Source organism: Mesoplodon densirostris, chromosome 1, assembly GCF_025265405.1.
Source record: "Mesoplodon densirostris isolate mMesDen1 chromosome 1, mMesDen1 primary haplotype, whole genome shotgun sequence".
NCBI lineage: Eukaryota > Metazoa > Chordata > Mammalia > Artiodactyla > Ziphiidae > Mesoplodon > Mesoplodon densirostris.
Window position 1 is genome coordinate 103,655,373 of NC_082661.1, and position 22,869 is coordinate 103,678,241.

Genomic DNA, 22,869 nt, shown 5'->3' on the forward strand with positions numbered 1-22,869 from the left:
CCCCAGGGCCCAGAGGGCCGGAAGGCAGAAAGCAGGACACGGGGGTGATGCGGAATAGCGTGGTGATAGTGCTGCTGTGGCTTGTCCTCCCGCGGGCAGGGGCAGCTCACAATCCTTGTCTTCTCCTTGGATTTCCTACCGTCCTGAGACTCCAGTGGGCTGTGGGCTCAGGCAGCCCCTGGGGCGGGGAGGAGACCCTTGGCAACGGCCCGAACACAGAAGCCCCAACTCACATTCTGGATTTTTCTCCCGCCCAGATCAAAGCGCCCCAGAGCTGCAGTAACACACCAGCTGCTGGAAAAATAGCTCCTGGGATATTTCATTTCCAGACCCACTAGCTGAGGGCCCCAGAAGGCATGTCATACATTTTAGTTCTTTGAAACAACGTTGAATAGACGTCTCTTCTGGAACATGGGTTTAGCCTGGCAGTTAAGCTCTGAAGTCCCATAGTTTCTGCATCCAGGAAGCAGACATCCCACTCATCTGTTTCCTGGATGAGTCATTTTTGGCGCAGTATTTAAGCTTTCTCTGCTGTAGTTGCTTCATCTGTCAAATGGGGATCATAACACGGTGGCCCCATAGGATTCCCAGGGGTAGAGTTGATGTGGGTGAACCGTGTGCCCTGGTGCCCACACGTCGGTGACAAAGCTGGCATTGGTGAGTGTTAACAAGGTGTGTGTTGGTCACTTCCCAGGTGCAGCTGACAACTTTATCCTTATCCTCCCAGGGGATGCTGGGTATTATTTCCTCATTGTAGATCCAGAAACCGAGGTGCCTGGAGCTTGAAGGTTCTGCCCCCAAAGCAGAGGGGTCCTTCCCGCTGCCAACTGCAGAGTCAGGGGTTCCGGCTGGGGCTGCCCTGCTCTCTCTATCCCCCAGGCTGACCAGCTGGGCAGCTCCTTGTGTCAGCCCCGAGCAGGCACGACCCGGGTTCTGACCTCGGGACCCCAGACTCTCCTCAGGCTTAGCAGGTCAGGGTGGTGCCAGGAGAGCGAGTCCGTCCCCCTGCACGAAGAGGGATGGTGCCCTCTTGACAGAAGAGGGTGGCTTGTGAATGCATGCCCAGGGCATCGCCTCTGCCTGGCTTCATTGCCTTATTTATCATCACTTGGGGAAATGCCACCTCTGTTTCTTCCAGTGAGTGGTTTGAGTGCTCATAATACAGCAGGCGCTATGCCCAGTGCTGGGGCATAAAACAAGACACAGTCCCCTCCCTAAAGGGCTCATTACCCAGTGTTGGTAACAGACCCCGTGAGCTGTGCTGGGGGAGCGGGAAGCGCAGGGTCTGAAGGATTTTGGAGGGGACATTGAATCCAGGGGAGGGGCCTGGGGGGCTTCCTGGAGGCAGTGTCAATTAGCCTGAGATCTGAAAGCTGAGTAGCATTTAACCAAGGCATTAGAGGTGGTGGGGGGAAGAGGGTCCCAAGATGAGAAACAGCTTGTGCAAAGGCCAGGAATGGCTGGAGCTTAGGATGAAGGGGGTGGGCATGAGTGGGGAATGTCACCCAGAAGGGAGTGGGAGGGGGAACCCCTTGGTGATTGTCCACAGTGGCAGAACTAGTCCACAGGGGCAGAAGTTACCGGGAGACTGGGCTCAGCCCACGCAGGGGCCCGGGCACCACGGTAGGGGCTGAGCCCCCCGCCCCTCCAGGTGTGCGAGCAGAGCCCAGATGGCAGGTGCTCAAGAAGGCTGTGGGGGTGAGGATTTCACCCTGGCTGGGGCCGGATTAAACAGACTTTGAGGTCCCTTCCAGCTGTCATACTCCCGCTTCTTGAAATCCCCTCTGGGAACAGCAAGAGTATAAAATATAAATCAATAGGTTAAAAATATGCTTGTCTCCTGCGCGTCCAGGGCCTGTCATTCTGCTGCCTTCCCCCAATCTTCAGAGGATTCCTGCTTGACTAGGGCAGCCTGAGGGCGCTGCAGGAGAAAATAGCTTTGTTCCTGAGCAAGGCAGGCTGATCGCGCCTCCAGTGACAAGACCTCTGGTTTTTTTTTTTTTTTTTTTTTAATCATCGCTGCCTCTAAAATGCACACTGTCCTGTTTCACTTGACATCCCTTCCTTGTATCTTCCCTGCTTTAATCACCAGGGAAAGAAAGACCAGCCAAACTGCTGCAGCGGCTACGCCCCCAAGGACGGAGAGCAGAGAAAGTCCTGCTCGTGAGAAGGAACCAAACTTGGGGATGGCCAGTGTGGTGACCCTAAATTAACCAGGCCAGTGGCACTGCTGGGACCCAGGGGCTGTTCCCACTTTACCTCCCGGGGTTCCCATGGCAACGAGAATGTTAGGAGCAGCTAATAGGGTCTGGCAGTGAGTGAAATGAAATTTGATGTACAGGAAAATGCAGTGGCTCGTGAAGTAATTGGGGAGGGGGCTCTTTTCCTGCCCGGCAGGTGAATGAAGCCTCGTTTCCTTGTGATTGTTACATTTTTGAGGGGAGAGTTTTGGGGTGCTCTTACACACATTTATTTTCATTTTTATAAACAGTTGCATTTCCTGCACAGGCATGAAATGAAGATGTCTTGTCAAGTAGGGCCCAGTGTGTGCAGTGAACAGTTTAGCACCAATAAAATGTGTGTGTGCCGTCGATGATTTATGGGCCCCTCCCGCTGTCCCAGCTGTCCTCGCCCACCTTCCCAGCCCGCTGTCGCTGGCTCTGTCATCAGCTGCCACTCCGGGGAATGTAATGACACCATGTACTTCTGGGGATGCCCTTGTCTTGTCTTGCATGCTGGCCAGCTGCTGGTCATTCTCGAAGACGCTGGTGGGGACTAAGCCCCTCTTCGGAAGCCTTGCCCCATGCGTTCTGTGCCCACCAGAACCACCACCTCAGCATCCCTTGGACCACAGTTTGAGAGTCCAGGCCCGAGCTGGAGTGATTCCTGCCCAGTGGCAGCTACTGGGTGGACCTCACAGGACTGGGATGTTCCCCAAATCATTCTGAGGAGCAGAAACCAGCGCCGGGTCTGAGCGCTCTGGGGCAAGGTGGCCGGGACTCCAGGGTCAACTAGAGAGACCCCAAATCCTGGGTGGGGAAAGTGTCATTAAATATTATATTTCCCGTTCAGAACCTTGAAATCCACTGATTTCTGCCTTTGTCTTTGTTGCCGCCACAGGTGATCTTGATCCTGACGAAGTATTACCATGCAGACATGGGGAAGGTTCTGGAAAGTTCTCTGTGGCGGTAAGTCAGCCCGAGGGTGGGCCTTTTCTCCTCCCATACCTGTGCGTCTCCAAGGCCGGGGTCTGAGATCCCAAGGCCCGGCTGGAGCAGACCCCATTTGCTGGCGGCCTCTCGACTTTTCTTTGGCTGGAAAATGCATTCAGAAGTTGAAAGCTAATAAAGTGTTTCATCAGTGACACAGACAGGGCTGGAGAACAGAAAACCGTTCAGAAAGCTCCTTTGCTTTCTTTCCTTTCTGTCTGTGTTCTTCTCCCCTCGCTTTTTTTCCTCCCCTGGGGAAGGGGGTTTGCATTGTGAATTCAGGTCAGTTCACAATTTCCTCTGCTTGTGCTCTGAGCTTCCGACACGGCTCCTGGAGTCCCCCGAACACGCAGATTATCCTCACGGTCCGGGTGTCATTCTTTCTTCCTGGCTCAGCCCAGAGAGCTTGGTAAATAAATAACGCCCCTGGCCAACGATGGTACTATCTCTTTATGTGTGAAATGTGAATTCAGCCCCAGAATTAGGCAGCCTCTTTGATGTTTTGAATGAGGTGGGAGAGAAGGAGGCCTTGAGAAGTCATTTGGGTTATGAGCATCTTTGTATTTACGTCTGCTCACCCAGGAAGGGGAAGGAAGTTTCCCAGCATCTTGGGCTGTGGTTTCAAAGCTTCTCTCAGGCAAGGATGCTGTGTCTTCCGGGCCCCGTGCGCCATTCCCATGTTATCTGGGTGTTGAATTGTTTTGCTTTCCAAGATGTGTTTCTTGAGTAATAAGTAATTGGTTTTTAAATTTGAAATCCATTAAAAACACCGAAACCTGCTGATCGGGACTCCTGATTTATGTGCAACCACCTTGAGTTGATTTATTTTTGAATTTTGGCTTTGCTTTTAGTGAAGGCGCTCCATGATTCATTGTTGGTTCTTATGGAGGGAATTCCGTAATGCTTTGGCCAGTTGCTGAAATGACCCTTGAGTTGGGTGCTTTCTTTACTAAATGAGGAGCAGTGTCGCCTTGGACCAGCCGGCTGGGTCGCCCTGGTGCTGATGTGGGGTTTGGGGAGCCGTGTGTTTGCCTTCCCCTTTCCAACAGAAGCACCTTTCCTAGCCTGCCCCTCTCAGCCGTGGATTTGCCTCCCAAACTCACCAGCCTGCTTTCTAATTCCATCGCCGGCCTCAGGACAAGCAGTCTGCGACAGACGTTTTCCTGCTGCGACCCCCAGCTTCTTTATGTGTTGGTACGTTCTGATCTCGTGCCTGGAAGCAACTCGCCCACCAAGGAGGTTGCTTTCAAAAATGCCCCTCCAGGGTCCGATAAGGCCGTTCATTGTTCGGGAGGAGAGCGGGAAGTGGTGAGACCATTAGAGTTCCAGTGACGTCTCATCGGCTGCCCTTTGAAGATTCACATTTGAGGATCGGTTTCAGGGCCAGTCTCCTTGGGAAGGGCTGGCCCCTAGAGGGCTCCCTCCTGCCAGGTGGATGGTCCAAGGACAGGTCCCCTTGGCTGCAAAGTGGAGAGAGGCACTTGTCTTCTCTTCCTCCAAGCGGAATTCCTTGACTAATGAACGCACTCCCCAACTCCTGCCTGTCAGCCCAGATCTTCATGAATGTTCACTAATCCACCCTGAGTGTGGGTACCAGCTTCCCTCTTCTCTCGCAGCATCTCAGCACCGCTGGGGACGGAGAAAGTGAGATTATCAGAAATGTTGCTTCGGGTAGTCAACGGGCCTTCCTGGTGTAATATGTGCTGATTCAGACAGAGTTGCTGGATGTAGTTAAAATTTACTGCGAGTCCTCGTCGGGGTAGCGTGGCGGGTGGAACGGACCTTGGCCAGCCCCACAGCATGGGGACCAGGCCTCCAGACTCAGAAATCTTCAGAAGCAGGTAGGGAAACCAGGATGTGAACGACCAGGGTTCTTGGCCTCCTTAATCAATAGAAATTGATCAGAGGCCAGACAAGAAATTCAGGCAAGGCTTTACTGGGGCCCCTGCTGCAGCAGCGGGGAGCGAAAACAAACAACAGGTTCCCTTGCTCATTCCCTGAGGGCGGCGAGCTGGTTTCTTACATGGGGTGAGGGGAGGGGCAGGTCCCAGGGAAGGGGCAGCTTAAGTGGTTTGACCACGTCTTCGGTGGGGTTGAGTGCAGGGGGGCAGGGGGCATGCTCAGGACCCTGCTTTTGCTCCCGACACCCTGTTTCTGCTGCGGGCTCTTCAGAAGTGGCAGTTGGGTTTTTGGTCTGTTTGTATCCATGTTGTCCGTAATTTGCCCCAACTGCAGGTGCTCGCAGTTATTTTTAGTCCCTTATAGTTTCTTTGTATTTTGTTGCTCCAGGAGAAGTTTGTCCAGGTGCAAGCGCTGCAGCAAAGGGTCCCAGGTCCCAGCCTGTCTCAAGGAGGCCAAACCACTCGCCTCAGAGCTGCTCCACAGGGGCCTCTTTTTCTTCCCGAGAGCCTCAGTCTCCTTGTCTGTAAAATGGGGATAAAATATCCCTGGATGGGAGGTTGTGCAGCTGAAGGAGATTACCTGTGAATCGTCCCCAGGACAGCACACCCTCTAAAGTTAGTTTTTCTCCAAAGCAAATCAACAGATTTTAGTTTTCCACATTCCTTTCTCATTACTGTCTCTAGACTCAGACGTTTTCTCTCCTTTATTAAAAATACATGCAGAAGCATCAGTCATTTCAAGAAAGTTCACCCACATCCCCACGCGTCAGGCCCAATTACATTCTTTATCTCATCCCTCTTATGCTGAGATAGTTGTACAGTGAGACGTAGAATAAAGTTGTGAATCTTCTTGCTTTCACACATACAAGATGTTTCCTGTTTTTCCATGTTGTACCACGGGCTGCGTCACGATTTTTTATGGCCCTGCACTCACCCCTTGAATTGATTCATTCTAGTACTTAGCCCTGCTGCTGCTGTAAGAAGTTTCAGCATGGCGCGTTCCTTTCCATTTTGTTCCCTGGGACGCATCTTTACTGACCAGATTTACGGCTGGCATGCTGAAGTGCCAAATTCTTTTTCAGGAGGAAAGCAACTCTCCACGTGGGGCAGTGCCCTGCCTCCTGGCCAGCTAAAGGCTGACAGCTTTTCTAAAACTTGCTAACCTACCGGCCCAAAGGGACTGCAGTGCCATTTTCATTTGCGTGCCTGTGATTCCTAGCAAGGGTGGGCAGTTTCTGTGTTTAGTCGCATTCTCTCTTGTGAGCATCGTCTACTCATGTCCTCTCTATTTTGAGACTTGTGCGAGTTTGTTTGGAAGGGGAAAGATTGGCATCGGTCATTTTTTGGGATGCCACCGCCCTCTGTCTGCCGTTTAGGGTGCACATGGAGGGAGGTTAAGGGTGCCAGTGCCTGGCAACACGTATTCAGTGGGGTTATTAAAGACACACTTATTGAACGCGCACCCAGCCTCCCAAGAATTCTCCTGTGTAATTGCAATAAATGCATTTTTAATGACAGGTGTGGTATTTACATTCTGGAAATGGCTCTCCGAAATCTAAGCTGAATGCATTTTTAATTGTCCTGCATTTCATGGGCCACTTGTCAGGAGTGTCTCTCATTGGCTGGCTCAGTGGTCTAGCACTCTACCCTTCCTTCTGCGTGGGTGCTGTTCTCTGTTCAGCCTCCGGGCCCCTTTGCATCAGTGCAAGCGTGGGTGGGAGGGAGGGAGCCCCGCACCACTGAGTGGTTGGCCTCAGGGGTTGGACGAGGACAGAGCTGGTCCACCTCTCCTCCTGGAGCCTCCTGAGGCGAATGGTAACTAGAGGAGCCGGCTGACCCTGCCCTGGCCTGCATGTCCAGTCTGTGCAAATGTCCTGGGGCTGCTGGGACAAATGACTGAACACTGGGGGCTTACAGCAAGAAGAATTAGTTCTCTCACAGTCCTATAGGCCAGAAGTCCGCAATCGAGATGCGGGCCGGGCCGGGCTCCCGCTGGAGGCTCTGGGGGAGGAGCTCTGCTGCCTCTTCCAGCTCCTGGTGGGGCTCCTAGTGGCCGAATCTCTCCCATCTCTGCCTCCATCTTCACCTGGCCTCCCCCCAGCACCCCGTGTGTCTCTCCTCTGTGCGTTCCTTATAAGGACACTTATCTTTGGATTTACGACACACCCAGGTAATCCAGGGTGATCTCATCTCCAGATCTCTAACTTCATTGCATCTGCAAAGGCCTCTTTTCCAAATAAGGTCGCACACAGTCTCTGGGGGTTAGGATGAGGACAGATCTTTCTGGTGCTACCATTCAGCTCAGTACACAGTCCATCGCCAAGCTCTGGGATCACACCTGGATCTGTTTGCCTCGATGGCTTCTGCACCTGTCCCTGTCCTCTGTCCCCTCAGCCACACTTCCCTCTGCATCCTCAGGGGATCCCAGCTCACCTCACTGCCTCCACCCCCCAGCCCCTCTCCTTGCAAGGCCTTAGGGACTTGACATGCACACATGCACACACGCCCACGTCTTGTCCTGCTTACTTGCCCTGGTAGCCCCCGTGGCCAACACCCGTGCATCGCCACCACTCCCCATCCAGGTCCGGGCAGGGGGATTTCGGTGGGCAGAGCCAGAAGCTGCAGTGGCAAGTATAGAACAAGGATGCTCGTGGAGCATCTAAAGGCCTCATGTGCAATTTGTATCTCCTCCATGATAGAACTGTAACGATTTTAAGATCAGGATAAATAGTCTTAGAAATATGAAAATGAGAATGAAATGATCTGTACGTGTCCCCCTATGTTCCTGCACCTGTCTTGCAGGAGGACGTCAGAGGTTCTTCCCGTGGTTCAGGGCTCTCTGCTAGGTGCCGAGGGAGTTCAGGCAGAGTGGGTGACAGACAGGCACTGAGGGGGCTCCAGGAGGCCGGCCTTTCAGTGTGAAAACGGGGACCCACTGTTTTTCCATGATTGCCCCTTCCCTCCTCTGCCCATCACTGTATTTCTGTTTAAGTTCTATCTGGGATATGTGCTTTATACATGAACGTGTATAGAAGAATCTTCACACCCCTCAAGAACCAATTTGTGCCCCCTTGGGGGCGATATTGTCCCCAGGTGAAAAATCCATCTCCCAAAGAAGGGCTTCTCCCACTTTCAGGGGCGTGTGAATCACCTGGGGTCTGGCTGAAATTCAGACTCTGATTCCCAGGTCTGGGCGGGGCCTGACGCTCCACAATTTTTTAACGAGTTTCAGGTGACACTGAGCTTGCTGGGCTGCTAGGCAAACTCTGAGCAGTGCTGGACAATGCTCACGGCTCGCATTACTTGGTCTGGGCAACTGCAGGGTCAAGTTTCAAGAGCCCAGATTGCTGCTGGCCAACCCGGGCTGGGGTCCTGAGAGGCCCATTTTGTGTCTCCGAAGCTGAATCCCAAATGGCCAGTGGGACTCGGCTGCCTCATAAATGCTTCTAACATGGTAAACGCAAGCCCTCGAGAGCTGAGCAATGGCCAGTGGGTAGACAGTGGGCCCTTAGCGGGAGGTATGTAAAAGTCACTTAAAAAGCTCTTATAAACTACCACCACTCAGGCCCTGCCTTGGAAGATGTGGACTCAGTGTGGGCATGTCTCAGAAGTGCCCCAGGGGAGGACAGCCCCAGGAAGGGCTGGTCCAGAGCAGTGCACCTCAGACTTCCCTGGTCTGCATTTCTAACAGGCTCCTGGATGGGCCCGGGCTGCTGGTCCAGGGACCACACGTTGAGTAGCCAGGGGCTGGGCTGGCTAGGAGTGAGGCTTAGCATCCTGCCGGCTTCCCAGGGCACTTGGACTAGCATCCAAGTCACATTCCCTGCAGAGACGCTGAGCCCCTGACTCCTATCCCATCCCCCACCCCAACTCCTCCACTTCCCCCCTTATTTCTTGGTCTCCAGCCACCCGGCCTGCTGGCTGAAACTTGACCGTGCAAGGGCCCGTCCCTTCTGTGGCAGCTGGTACAGCGTACACTTTGCGCTGACTCTCAGGTACTGCTCCTTGTAGACATTCAATCTCAGCATAAACCTTGTTTCCTCAAAAAAGCCACCCCACTACTCAGCGTAAAGCAGTCCCCAGGCATTCCTTATCTCATCACTCCTTGAGTGTAGGGGTTCCTGTGTATAGTTTGTCTCTCCGTGCTCCCCACTCCCTCCTCCACCTGCCTGGCAGAACATACACTGATTGAGGATGGAGACCTGTGGGGTCCACCTTGATGGTCTCCCGATACTCAGAACCTAGATCAGATCTGGCACGGAAGGTGATGTTGGACATTGGGTGGATGGATGGATGGATGCATATACAGATGGGTGGATGGGTGGACAGATGTAGGGATAGATGTACCGATAAACATACGACTGAGAAGATGAAGGGATGGATGGACAGATGACAGATGGATCAATGGATGGAAGTATGGAGATGAGGTCCTTGGGAAACACCACTGGGACCTACAAGACCCTTCGCATCTATGAGGCCATCCCTGCAGGTGGCGTAGGAGCCAGAAGCACAGAGTTGGCCCCGATACCATCAGACAGAACAAGAGGGGCTGGGAGCATTCTGAGCCAGAGAGAAAGTGGACCTCGGCCCACCTTCCCTCTGCTGTGATGCAGCCCCTGGTCCATGGCCCTGTTCACACTGTGCCTGGACGGTGTGAAGGCTGTGCCAGCCCTGCCCTTCTACCCGCACCTGTGACCTTGGGCAGGACCTTCAGCTGGGGGCAACTTCGGGAATACCCATGGGGTGGGTCTCAGGTTTTCTCTGAGTGACTTGGTGGAGCTCCCACCCTTTTATTGGGGTGGGGGGAGGGCGATTCTCTCCCGCCGTCCTCACTTTAATCATGAAATCTTTAACACGCACAGAAAGCGCAGAATGTGATGTGCCAGCTTTCCTGGGTACCCACGTGCCAGAGACAACTACGTGCTCACCAAATAATCCAAGCTTTTCCTCCCTTCCCTGGTCTCCCTTGTGGCTATTTTGGGGTCATATCATTTGTTTGAGTCAGTGGATGGTGAACAGGAATAATATGGGTTAAGTCACTGGAATTTAGGGCTTCAGCTGTTACCGCAGCAGAGACTAGTCTAGCCCAATACTGGTTCCCTAGCTATGATAGATGTAAATTTTTTTTTTTTTTTCCTGCGGTACGCAGGCCTCTCACTGTTGTGGCCTCTCCCCTTGCGGAGCACAGCCTCCGGACGCGCAGGCTCAGAGGCCATGGCTCACGGGCCCAGCCGCTCCGTGGCATGTGGGATCTTCCCGGACCAGGGCACGAACCCGTGTCCCCTGCATCGGCAGGCGGACTCTCAACCACTGCGCCACCAGGGAAGCCCAATTTTTTTTTCTTTCTGGTACCTCCAGCTCTTAAAGAAACACACTGCTCCAGATCCTGATCCAGCCCAGCTCTCTCCTCCCTCCTTCCACCTCCCCCATGCCCCACCATCCCCATCCCAGAAGTAACCTTGCCTGGATCATCCCCACGGGGGCATCATGTGTTAAGTACACAAGTACGAGTCTATCCACAATCAATATGTTCTACGGTTTACTGTGTTTTAAAAATTAATGTAAATGGCATCGTACTGCCTTTAGAAGTGTGATTGATACTCCCGCTGAGTAATTGGTAATTTATCCCTGGAGGCCACGTAAGCTGGTTGAGCTAAGCCTTCCCCTGCTGTGGGAACGTGAGGATTTTTATCCCCTGGATTTAGCTGTTCTCATCAGGGCTGCAGAGACTATCTGTCCATGTCTCCACCTTCCTTTTTCTCTGCCTTTGTCAATCTGTTTGCAGAGTGATTCCAGCCCCACATCTCTGGAATCATGACTTTATATGTCTGCATTCAAGCAGATGTGAGAGCGTAGTTCAATATTATTTTATTTTGCAATTGCATGATTTTTCATGGGATTGAACATACTGTCCTTTGTTTATTGACTATTCAAGTCTCCTCCCCTGGGACTTAACCTGTTCATATCTCATGCCCATCTATTGCTTAATTTTTTCTTCAACGCTGCCTCTCCACTGTGAATAACACAAGTCCTCTCCAGGACCCTTAATTTTAAGATGGGTGTCCTCCAACTGTGTCCTGAGCTCCTACTATGTGCCATTCATTCTTTCCATACACCTTCTAAGAATGTTTCCTCCTAAGAATGTTCCTCTATGTCATATTTTTTAATATGTGATTCTTAGAAGTGCGATTCTTAGAAGAGTATTTCTGTAGGCTGGTGGATTAGTCAGCCGCAGTGACAATGATGCTGTGTAACAAGTCACCCCAAACTCGGTGGCAAACACCAGGAACTTCTCTCCCCCTGGGGCAACTGTGGTTTGGTTGCCTTAGGCTGGGGTGGCCGGGCAGCTCCACCTGAGCTGCAGGTTGATGGGCTTGGCTCTGCTACATCTGCATTTGTGCTGGGAGCCCAGCTGACTGGCCAAAGGCCATCAGGACCCGTTCTTCCCATGCACAACATGGGAGCAAGAGAGTCAAGCCCTCCCCACCCACCAAGAACATATAAGGCTTCTGTTCACTCACATTTCCTAAATTCCATTAGCCAGTGCAAGTCACAGGTCAAACCCAACACCAGTGGGGGAGGGGAGGGGAGTGAAGTGAATGTTTGCTGAATGACAGTCAGAAGTATCACAGGTGGTCATAGGTGTTTCCAGAAAATACATGTTTTGTGGTGTAAATCAGGTAAACTTACTTAGGTGGAAGAAAACCAATCAGGGTCCTTTGCAGTAGGATGTACTGGAGTCTCTAACACACCAATGGGCGTCGTACATCTCCAGGAGAAGGTCGTATGGCATTTCTCCGTCCCAACTGATTCCATAAGCTTTCTTTTTTTTTAAATTTTATTTTAAATTTTAATTTAATTTTTATTTGTGTCAATTGTTTAAATTTTGTTTTATTTATACACTTTAATTTTTACGTATTATTTTATTTTTGTTCTGCTGAGCATTTCCTGGGGTTGGTTTTCCACAGAACAAGCTTTGGGAAGCTCTGCTGTATAGACTTTATATTCCAGACGAGCTGGCCTTTGAGATTTCCAGACCACTTCTCTTTACCTGTAATGTGTTTTGATACCATTTCATTTCAAACCAGATTTGGTTCTACGGTCCTAGGGTATCTCCCTCTCTCTCCATTTTTTTAACATAGAGAATTTTAGGGTTATGTGTTGAGAGTACAGAGTCTAGGGAATTTGAGCCATCAAACCACAGCTAGACGATGACTTCTTTTTTTTTTAAGATTTTTTTTTGATGTGGACCATTTTTAAAGTCTTTATTGAATTTGTTCCAACATTGCTTCTGTTTTATGTTTTGGTTTTTTGTCTGCAAGGCATGTGGGGTCTTAGCTTCCCGACCAAGGATCGAACCTGTACCCCTTGCATTGGAAGGTGAAGTCTTAACTACTGGACCGCCAGGGAAGTCCCCAGACGATGACCTCTTGACATTCACTAACATAAAGAAGCATCAAGGTTCTTCTCTGCGGAGGCGGATGATGGCCTGGGGGTGGGGACGTCTGCCTAGCTGGGCTGTCCTGAGGGTGAGGTGGGCGGAGCCAAGCCATGTGCAGAGCGTTCCAGAAGCCCATGGGCAGCCTCGGTCATCACAGCCTGTGTCTTAGGGGCCCCGAGTGTCTGGGCAAAGAGCTGTTGTGCTGTTACGGTCCTTACAGGTGGACAGTGCTGAGTGTTCGTAAGGAACGTTAAACAGGTGATAAGCCCTGCCCTTTGTGGCCCGGGAAGAGCGGGCCTTATTTTAGAGAGAAAGTCTTAGACAGTAGGCTGACGCCAGGTGCTGGGATTACTTTGTGGTCTGGGTGGCTGCGTGGTCAGTGTCCCCAGACAGATCCGGTTTCCATTCTGGCTCTGTGCCTTCCCTCCCCAGGCGTCATCTGTATCATGAGCCTGATGGCACAGACCTCGCGGTGGCCATGAGCATGACAACAGGTCCTGCGTGTACGACGCTTGGCACCTAGGAGGTATCAGGGGGCTGCTTCCTGCCTCGGCCTCTTCCCCTGAAGTGTCCGGCTGGCTTTCCACCAGCCGTGTTCCACCCCTGGGCCAGTCTCTCTCTGTGTTTGCTTGAGCATCACCATGGAGATCTGAGTTTGATTTAAACAAGACTCAGAGCAGATAGGAATCGAGGGAGGTGCTGACTTGAAAGCTTCCAGGATTTGAGTCTATTCAATAAATAATGCAATTGGAATCAACAGTTGGATGAGGTCAGCCTCCAAGGCCTCGAGGTGCCTGCACAATACTCTGGGGCAGGTCTGGGGTGGCCGAGAGGTCACAGAAAGTTTGAGGAAATCCCTCAGTATCCCCAAAACCCCCAGGCCTCTTCTTCCTGCATCTTGACCCCAGCACCTGGCCTTCCTCAGGTCCTGGCTCCTCTGTCCCAGCTCCAAGGACTGCCGCCAGTCACTAGAACTGACTGTCTTCTCTGCCGACTGGCTTTCCCTCCTTTTCTGCCTCTTTCCTCTCTTCCTCAGCCCCCTTGCCTCCCTCCCCTCTTCTCTCCCATCCATCATCCATCCATCCATTGGTGCATCCATCCCCTATCTCTCCATCTGCCTCCCTCCCCTCTTCTCTCCCATCCATCGTCCATCCATCCATTGGTGCATCCATCCCCTATCTCTCCATCTGTGCATGCCCATTCACCCACGCATCCATCATGGGTCCACCCATCCTTCCGTCCAGCCTCTGTATTTGAGTAAGGTACGGTAATGCCCTCCAAGACTCATAGTTTAGTAGCGTTAACAGATAAGCAAATGACCCATGGTTATGCAGGTAGTCCGTACTGTGATGGGGCTGAGAGAACCAGGGGAGCGCTGGACAGCCCCACTCTGTTGAGCAGAGGAAGTGGTAGTCAGGGAAGACTTCCTGGAAGAAGATTCATCCCCGGCCCTCGGGCACCACTGGCTCCCTGCTCTTCTGGGGCAGCTCTCCCTACTACACAGTGCCTTCCATGTTGCTATGGCCACAGTGGCATCTCATGTGTGCTCCTCGTCACCTTCCCCAGCACCCAGCCTGCCAAGCTCTGCCAGATCCACATGCAACACATATCAGAACTCCTTCTGCACCCAAGGCTGCATCATAGGAGTGCAGCTGCTGGCCTTGGGAGGTGATGGGAACATCTGGCCTCCTCTATCCCAGTCAGGCCCGAGTCCCAGCTTCCCGTGTGGTACCTACCTCTAGGGAGCCCCTGCCCACCTGGGCTCACCTGCGTGCCGTGTGCATCTGTGGTTTCCTCTCTCCCTCTCCTACATCCTGCTTCCCCAACCCCATTCCTGAAGGCTGGAAAGGCCTTCCTTGGGCTCTAGAAGAGTTCTCAGGGACAGAGCAGACAAGATCAGAAAGCATACAGGTTCCGGGTTCTTCAGGATGGCCCCGAGCAGAGTGTTGGTTCTGAACTTAGCTTTCTGATGGTTTGCAGGGGCATCTGGTTTCTCTTGCAGCGATGATGACAGCGTGGCCCACGCAGGCGACCCTGTACATGCTGAGTGCACAGCACAGCTTCCCAATCCATACGATCATCCCAGATGCTTTTTTGAGAAATGGGAGACAGATGCTCCGTGGGGAGGGGCGGCCTATGGGTTTTGAGGTGATGCTCTGTTTCTCGGGCCTGCGTTTAGCTAAGAACCATCTTGTGGGTCCTATTGACACTGCAGCTTCTCCCTCTGGGGTTCTTCCCCCACCCTCACCTTCACCCCTCCGGCAGGGCAGCAGCCCGCCCCCCCAGGCTTCGGCAGCGGCCCCCTGAAGGACCCCTCTTGCTTTCCCTGTCTCCGCATCCCTCTGTGCCCAGGTGTCCCCTCCCCCTCTCTCCTTCCCAAGTCCCCCATCCCCACCCCCGCCCTGGCTGGGTCGGTCCCCTTCTCTGGGCTCTCCCAGACCCTATCCCACAGCCGCCTCCCCATCTCTTCTGGGATCTGGGTTTCCTGTGGTTTCTGCACCTGGCAGAAACTCGCAACAGAGATGTGCCCAGGGATTTACTGAGCTTGATTGAAATCTACGGTGAATTCAGTGGTAACCACCTACCATTTCCTCAAAATAGGACGCTGTATAATGCCATTAAACGTTTTAAAAGATATTCTTGGTAAGGGTGTTGCTAAATTCCTCTCCAGAAAATTCTCCCTAAAAAAATCTCCTTTTTAGGGCTTCCCTGGTGGCGCAGTGGTTGAGAGTCTGCCTGCCGATGCAGGGGACACGGGTTCATGCCCCGGTCTGGGAAGATCCCACATGCCGCGGAGCGGCTGGGCCCGTGAGCCATGGCCGCTGATCCTGTGCGTCCTGAGCCTGTGCTCCGCAACGGGAGAGGCCACAACAGTAAGAGGCCCGCGTACCGCAAAAAAAAAAAAAAAAAAAAAAAAGAGAAAGAAATCTCCTTTTTAAAAACAGTACGTGATCATCACAGAAATTTTAGAAACTAAAATAAATGAAGCATAAAAACAATCCCGTGTTAAGCCACCTTATGAGATTACAAATGTTAATGTTTAAGATGAATATTCTCACCAGTCTTTTTTTAAAATTATTATTTATTTATTTTTGGCAGTGTTGAGTTTTCGTTGCTGCGTGCGGGCTTTCTCTAGTTGCAGCGGCGGGGGCCACTCTTCGTTGCGATGCGCTGGCTTTTCATTGCGGTGGCTTCTCTCATTGTGGAGCATGGGCTCTAGGTGCGTGGGCTTCAGTAGTTGTAGCACATGGGCTCAGTAGTTGTGGCTCACGGGCTCTAGAGCACAGGTTCAGTAGTTGTGACGCACGGGCTTAGTTGCTCTGCGTCTAAGAGACGTTGGATCTTCCCGGACCAGGGCTCGAACCCGTGTCCCCTGCATTGGCAGGCGGATTCTTAACCACTGCACCACCAGGGAAGTCCCCTCACCAGTCTTTTTAAGATATAAATATATACATGTTTTATAAATTTTGAATCCCAATTTAATATTATGTATTAAACACTTTCTTATGCTCCCACATATTTTCAAAACCACTATTTTTAGTGACCATGTAATATACCCTCAGATGAAAGAGGTATTATTTATTTAGCCAAATCCTCATTTTTAGACATCTGCGTCATTTTCAGTTTTCACTAACGTAAAGATGTAAAGAAAGCTGTGTTCTTGGCCTGGTACATACATTATTCCACGTTTCTGATTATTTTCTTAGGATGAATTTTAAGCGTGGACTTTCTTTTCTGCCTATCGGATTACAGGGTATTGGGATTCCGCCGTATATTTGAGTGTATGGAGATTCTGTCCCTGAGGCTGTTACCGATTGTACTGGGAGCAGAGAAATTAAAGAGCCATTTAGGCAAGAGGAAATAAGATAAATGTGCCTTCTTTCCTGGCGGGAATGTACCTCCAGCTAAAGGAAAGCTTCGACAGCAAGGTGAGGTCCTCCTTATTGTTCTACAAATTCCACAAATGGGTGGAGGCCTCTGACCCTGACCACCCCAAGCCCTGGTCACTTACCAGTTGCTTCCCGAGGTCCTACGATGTGTCAGGAACTGCTTTGGCACCAAAGATGCAGAATCAACAGAGCACAGGCCCTTGCCATCCAGGATCTGGCCAACCAGTGGGAGAGCAGAGAATCCAAGATGGTGCCCTACAGTGTGTGCAGTGGGAGGCACGGCTGAGCCTCAGGGGATGCGGTGTCCAGGCCTACCCCAGGGCACAGGGTCCCATCAGAGGGACCTGGGAAGTGGATTCTGAAGGATGAATAGGAGTTCACTAGGCAGAAAAGGACAGGTGAAGTGGGGGGGGGAGCAGGCAATCTAGGCAGTGGGGCAATGGTGCAGAGGCTGGGCAATGCCCAGGGATTGGGAGAAACCCATGGTAAACAGCCAGGCTGGTGGACAGGATGCATTGTTTTTTTCTTGCTGCTGTAACAAATTACCACAAACGTAGTGGCTCAAAACAACACAAATTTATTATCATACAGTTCTGGAGGGCGAAGTCTGATATGGGTCTCGCTGGCTAAAATGAAAGTGCGAATAGGGCTGACTTCCTTAAGTCTCTGACTTCCTGAGACTTTAGGGGCAGCTCTTTTCCTTGCCTTTACCAGCTTCTAGAGGCTGCCTGCCTTCCTTGGCTTGTGGTCTTTTCCTCTGTGTTGCCTCCCTCCGCTCCTTCTTTTGTTTCCCCATCTCTTTCTCTAGCCATAGCTTGGAAAGTTTCTCCCTTTTAAGGACCCATGTGATTCGATTAGGTTCTTTTGCATAATCCAAGATAATCTCCCCATCTCAAAGTCCTTAATTTACACATCAAAGTCCCTTTTTTCTACAAGGTAACACACAAGCTCCAGGCTTCAGGATGTGGACACGTTTGGGGATTCATTATTCTTTTGACCACACAGGGCATGAAGGCATCCACAGGTGATGGCCCTTAGGTTGTCTCTGTTTCTGGTCACTTGAAGGCCTGGCTGGGACACCAAGATTGAACATGAGATAGTAAGACTATTTTCAGATAATCGAATTCTGTAAATATTTCTTGAGCATCTTCTTTTTCTCTAGGCCACTTTGCCAGGCCTTAGGATTGGCCATGAATGAGACACCAACCTTGTCAGAGAGGAAGGAGCTGAAGGAGGGACCAACATCTATCTACTGTTTAGGAACCCATGGGAGAGGGTGACTGGACATTTCAGAGGAGGTGATATCTGAACTGGGCTTTGAAGGATGAACAGGAGTTTTCCAGGCAGTCAGGCAGAGGAAGACCCTTCTAGACAGAGGAAACATTATGTGCAAAAGCACAGAGGCACGAACCAGCCTGGTGTGAGAGGAATCCTAAGAAGTCTGGAGTGGTGAAAATGTGAGGTGGGCAGAGGAGGGTGGGAGACCACGCTGGGGAGTCCAGCAGGGGTTGGACCAAGGACACCTTGTGTGCCAGCCCAAGAGCATTGAACTCTGTCTTATAGGCGGTGGGGTGCTATGCGGGGGCTTGTGGATTAGAGCGAGCACAGGGCTGCAGCGTTCGGAGGGGACAGCGAGATGGGACAGCAAGACTGCAGGGTGTAGGGGGACATGGTTTAGCAGAGCCATGGAGTAGGGAGGTGGTATTTGACAAGGTGCTTGGACCACAAAGTCTCATTTTCCTTGTCCTTCAGGACCCAGTTGAGTACAAAGTCCCATTCCTTGTGGTTCTTGCGGGGGGCTGAGCCTGGGATGGGCAGGAACCAGAATGTTGCATTCCTTCCCCCCACTCACATCCTGCACCCTCCCCACCCCGCCTTTCCCTGCAGTCTGCAGAAGAGCAGAGCTGCATCTCCTGCCCTTTTCATTAAAGTCACACTCTGTCCTGGAGATTTATTGCATTTTAATAAAACTCCCTGAGTGGGAAACATATGAAAAAAACTATCTTTGTTTTCTATTATGTAATAAACCTCGCCTGAGTGTGCTTTGAAGGATGGAGCCATAAACCTGTTTACGGGCCAAGCAGCGTCCAGGGAATGTGCCAGCGGCCGAATGGCATCAAGGGGCTTGGCCAGCTCTGCCGTTGACCAGTCGGTGCTGGGGATAGTCGGTCCATCTCCCTGAGCCCTGGCTGCCTCTCCTACAAAAAGGGACCTGCTGGGGTGGAGTGCGAGATACTCTTGGTAAAGTTTGCTTAGTACAGGGTCCAAGATGCGGAGCTGTTTTTTTTAAACGTCTTTATTGGAGCATAATTGCCTTACAATGGTGTGTTAGTTTCTGCTGTATAACAAAGTGAATCAGCTATACATTTACATATATCCCCGTATCTCCTCCCTCTTGAGTCTCCCTCCCACCCTCCCTATCCCACCCCTCTAGGTGGTCACAAAGCACCGAGCTGATCTCGCTGTGCTATGTGGCTGCTTCCCACTAGCTAGCTATTTTACATTTCGTAGTATGTATATCTTCATGCCACTCTCTCACTTCATCCCACAGAGCCATTTTTATGACGCTAGGAATGTTACTTTGTTTTGGGTTAAAAACTAATGTTTGTTGTGGCACCTAATTCTGGAGGTCCCAGCTCTGCCCTTCATGATTGGCCTCAGGCAAGCGGCGCACCGTTTCTCAACCTGTTTGCCCACCTGTAAGATGGGTCTCTTCCCTCCCCCAGCTCTGCAGAGCAGGGGCGGCGGTTACTGGGGGGACGCCTCTCCAGGAAGCTGCCCTTGCCAGGCATGACCCTTTACCTATGTCTTGACTCTGGACATCTAGTCCCGGCGCTCAGGCCGATGCCAGTGCTGGAGGATTGGGAGGGGCGAGAGCCTTGGTCAGGTTCATGGGGAGTGGGTCGAGGACCGCCCTGTTGCCTTGGGTGGGAGGGTCAGCGAGGCTCCCCACGAGCCCATGGGAGGAGATTGGGGGGAGCAGCCCCTCAAGGGGCTCTGGTGCTGGCGCATCTGCAGCTGACGACGCGGGAACATACGGGAAAAAGCCCGCAGAGGGTTGGAAGGATCCCGAATGAGGTTGAGTTTCTGGACTGGTTTCACACAGTCAGACCTGATTGTGAAGCACCTACTAGGTGCCATCAGCCCGAAGCCCTTACCAACCTAAGACATTGTCACCCATGCCTCCTCTCCATGCCCCCTCCCTCCCTCAGCTAGTTTTTCTGGACACTTACCTGCTCCAGGTTCTTTCCTAGACCTGGGGCACTCAGAGTTCCAGGAGACATCTGGCCCCTGCCCTCCCGGGGCTTCCATTCGAGGAGGAGGCAGACGGGTGGCCAGGATGCTGTCTGTCACAGAGGAAGTGTGTGGGGTGCAGAGGAGGGGAGCGACACTAGACCAGAGGTTAGATGGGCTTCCTGGAGGAAGCAGCATCCAACTGAGACTTCTAGTTGAACCCAAGTGAGCGAGCAGCTGGGGGGGATTCGGACCACCCACGTCAAGTCCTGGAACGGGAGAGAGTGGGGAGAATTGGAGAAACAGGGCGGGAAGGACACTGTGCCAGCTGGTGCTAGCAGGGAGGCAGGTGTGTGGAGGCCAGCAGAGGCCATGGTCTCCACTCTGCAGGGGACCTTATAAAAATGATGTCATGTCTCAAAGATGTCTAGCTCAGACCTTGAGGGAGCTGGAAGCCGTGCCCTCTGCAGGACAAACCACTGACGGAGCAGGGCTGGTGAGGTATATGGGTTAGCTTTTGCTGCGTAACGACTGGCCCCCCACATTAGTGGCTTAAAATAACAACCGTCCATTTGGCTTATGCTTCTGTGGTTGGACAGTGTGGGTGGGTGAACCTGGTGGGGCTTCTGTTCTCGGCCAGGCTCCCTCATGTGTCTGCAGCTCTGCTTCCGGGGCTTCACTGGCCGGTGCTTGGGACAGAGGGACTACTGGTCCACTTATCCCTCTTGTCCTCCAGCATGCTGGCCCTGGCTTGCACACATGGCAGCTGGACAGAGATTTGAGAAAGTAGGGAAATACATGGGGCTGCAGGCCTGGGCTTGAATCTCATATGACATCACTTCCGCACGTTGTATTGACCAAAGCAGGGGCAAGACCAGCTTCCGTTCAAGGGTTAGGGAAATAACTCCATCTCTGGAGGGGAGGGCCATTGCAAAGGGGCATGCATGCAGGCCATTTCTGGCAACAGGGGGGCTTGGTCTGGAGACGAGAAGGTTTAAAGAGGGCATGATGGCTGTTTCCACACTACCAAGTGCTGTCCTGGGGCCCAGGAAGTGGGCAGTGCTGGGGGGTCCAGAAGGCAGAGCTAGGATCTGGGGTTCCATCCCGGGGGGCCTTTCTATGGTGGAGGCCCCCATGTGGACTGGGTGACCTCGGACACGGGGGGAGGGGGTGAGTATCAGGAAAGATGTTTACGCCTTGTTGGGGAGGAAGTGGTGGGCCCAGGTGCTAGGGAAACAGTGCCTTCTGAGATCACAGTGCTGAGCATCCCTCAGGGGGGTTGGTGGGACCCAGGAGTGATCCTGGGGCCTCTTCTCAGACCCCATCTGTCATACGCCGCCAGCCAGAGCCCGCATGGCATGCACAATGCCAAACAGAGCTTAAGTGGGTCTGCGGCTTGGCACCGAGCTGCACGCTGCCGTGGGAGAGGCGGGCACCGTGCCCAGGGTGCCCAGCTGATGTTTGCCATCACTTCTGCTAGGCTTTACTTCCTCCTTGGACACAGAGCCCCGGGCCTGGTTCTCAGTTCCTTGGAGACTGGGGACCCTGCCACTGCTTTGCTCCTTCCCTGGCCTACACAGTATGTGAAGTTGAAATTCTGCCTGGGTCCCCATGCAGGATGCTGGCTGCAGGCACCCAGAGAGCTCTGGGCTCAGTGGTGTGTCAGAGGGAACAGCCCCTGCCCTGCGCCACTATGTCACGCGTTTCCCAAGAGACGTCCTGTTCTCACAGCTCCTCTGCAGCTTTCTCTCCCCTGAAGACTGCATGAGAGGTGCTAAAGCCCAGGCTTTCAGGCCTGAGATGAGTTCCTCCTGGCTCTGTCTTATTAGCTGTGTGGCCTTGGGAAAGTCACTTCCCCTCTCTGAGCCCAGGTTACCCCCTCTGTAAAATGGGTCCATTGAGGTAAGGGATGGAAAATATGTAACCCAGTGCCTGGCTCCTTGGAAACGTTGGCTGTTATGTCATTATTGTCCTTTTTTAAGCAGCACTGTTGCCCTTGGCTGAGGCAGTGTGGAGGGGATGTTACTGAATCAGGCCTGAGTCCTGTCGACTTTAAAAAAAAAGCACAACGTGAGAGTTGTGAGTTAAGTTGTATTTGGGGCAAAATGAGGACTATAGCCCGGGGGACAGCATTTCAGATAGCTCTGAGAAACTGCTCCAAAGAGGTAGGGGGGAAGGTCAGTATATCTGTGATTTTGGTGAAGGGGGAATACATGCAATCAAGCACATATTTTTTGCACAAGGTTTCTGCTAGTCATGAGGAACAGACGTCACCATGAAGGAATTTAGTGCTTTTCTAGATATGAGGAGATACAAGAACTGGGCTCATAAAGTCATCTCCTGAGAATATCTAACTATCTGAAGACCTGTTCTGCCAGTTTTTCAAAGAGCACAGAGGGCCTCCTTCCTGCTCTCCACCCTAAACTCCTTTCAGCGGGTGTTGAAAGTCAGCAGCTGCCTCAGCACATAGTTTAATCCTTGTAGAGATAGATGGCAAGTGCCAGTGGCGAGTGCCAATTTGTTGTTGACAGTTCCTTTATGCAGTGAATGTGGTCTCCAAAGCCACCAGCCCAGCATCTCTGCCCACCAGGTCCTGGGGCTAGTGGGGTGACTAGCCACAGCCATGGCTCTCGAGGGGTCCGGAGGCTCTGTCACCATCTCTTGTGTCCCCACCTCGTCTGTGCCATCATCATCTCTCCGCTGGACGACTGCTGAGGCCTCACTTTGAGTCTGTCTCCACTTTGGCCTCCTCCAGTCCCCTGGGTATTTGTGCAGGTTAGATCATGCCCTGAGTCCTCCTGCTGCTCTGAGAAGGACATCCAGAGGGCAGGGCTGGCTTGCGTGAGAGGGCGGCCAGAGGCAGAGGGCTGGACCCAAAGGTCACTCTCTCCTTCCGTGTGACCTTCAACCACTCACTGCCTTCACTGACCCCCGACCCCTCACTTGTGAAATGACGGACCAACCTGGCCGATGGTGCCTTCCGTCATTTTTCCTGCACCCCTCGTTTTGGAGACGGAGCCCGCCAAACTGTGCAGGTTGATCAGACAGGCGACCTCGGCTCGACGTGTCTGAACCGAACCCCATTGCCCCCCATCCCACGACCTGCGCTCAGCCCTGCACCTCCTCATCGCCGTGGACTGTGCCACCTCTAGTCCCCCCACTAGACCTGGCGGCCAGGGCCCCCTTCACTTCAG

The 22,869-nt window shown here is 52.4% G+C and overlaps 1 protein-coding gene across 2 annotated transcripts in view; it reads left to right on the forward strand.

Annotated features, from left to right (window-relative positions):
* The window catches only part of SORCS2 (sortilin related VPS10 domain containing receptor 2), a 553,507-nt gene that overhangs the window by 250,009 nt on the left and 280,629 nt on the right, over positions 1 to 22,869 (forward strand). For both annotated transcript variants that reach the window (XM_060106386.1, XM_060106377.1), the window contains one exon: positions 3,121 to 3,188. In XM_060106386.1, coding sequence (XP_059962369.1) covers positions 3,157 to 3,188 — 32 coding nt within the window. In that variant the 5' untranslated portion in view covers positions 3,121 to 3,156. The remainder of the gene's footprint in view (positions 1 to 3,120; positions 3,189 to 22,869) is intronic.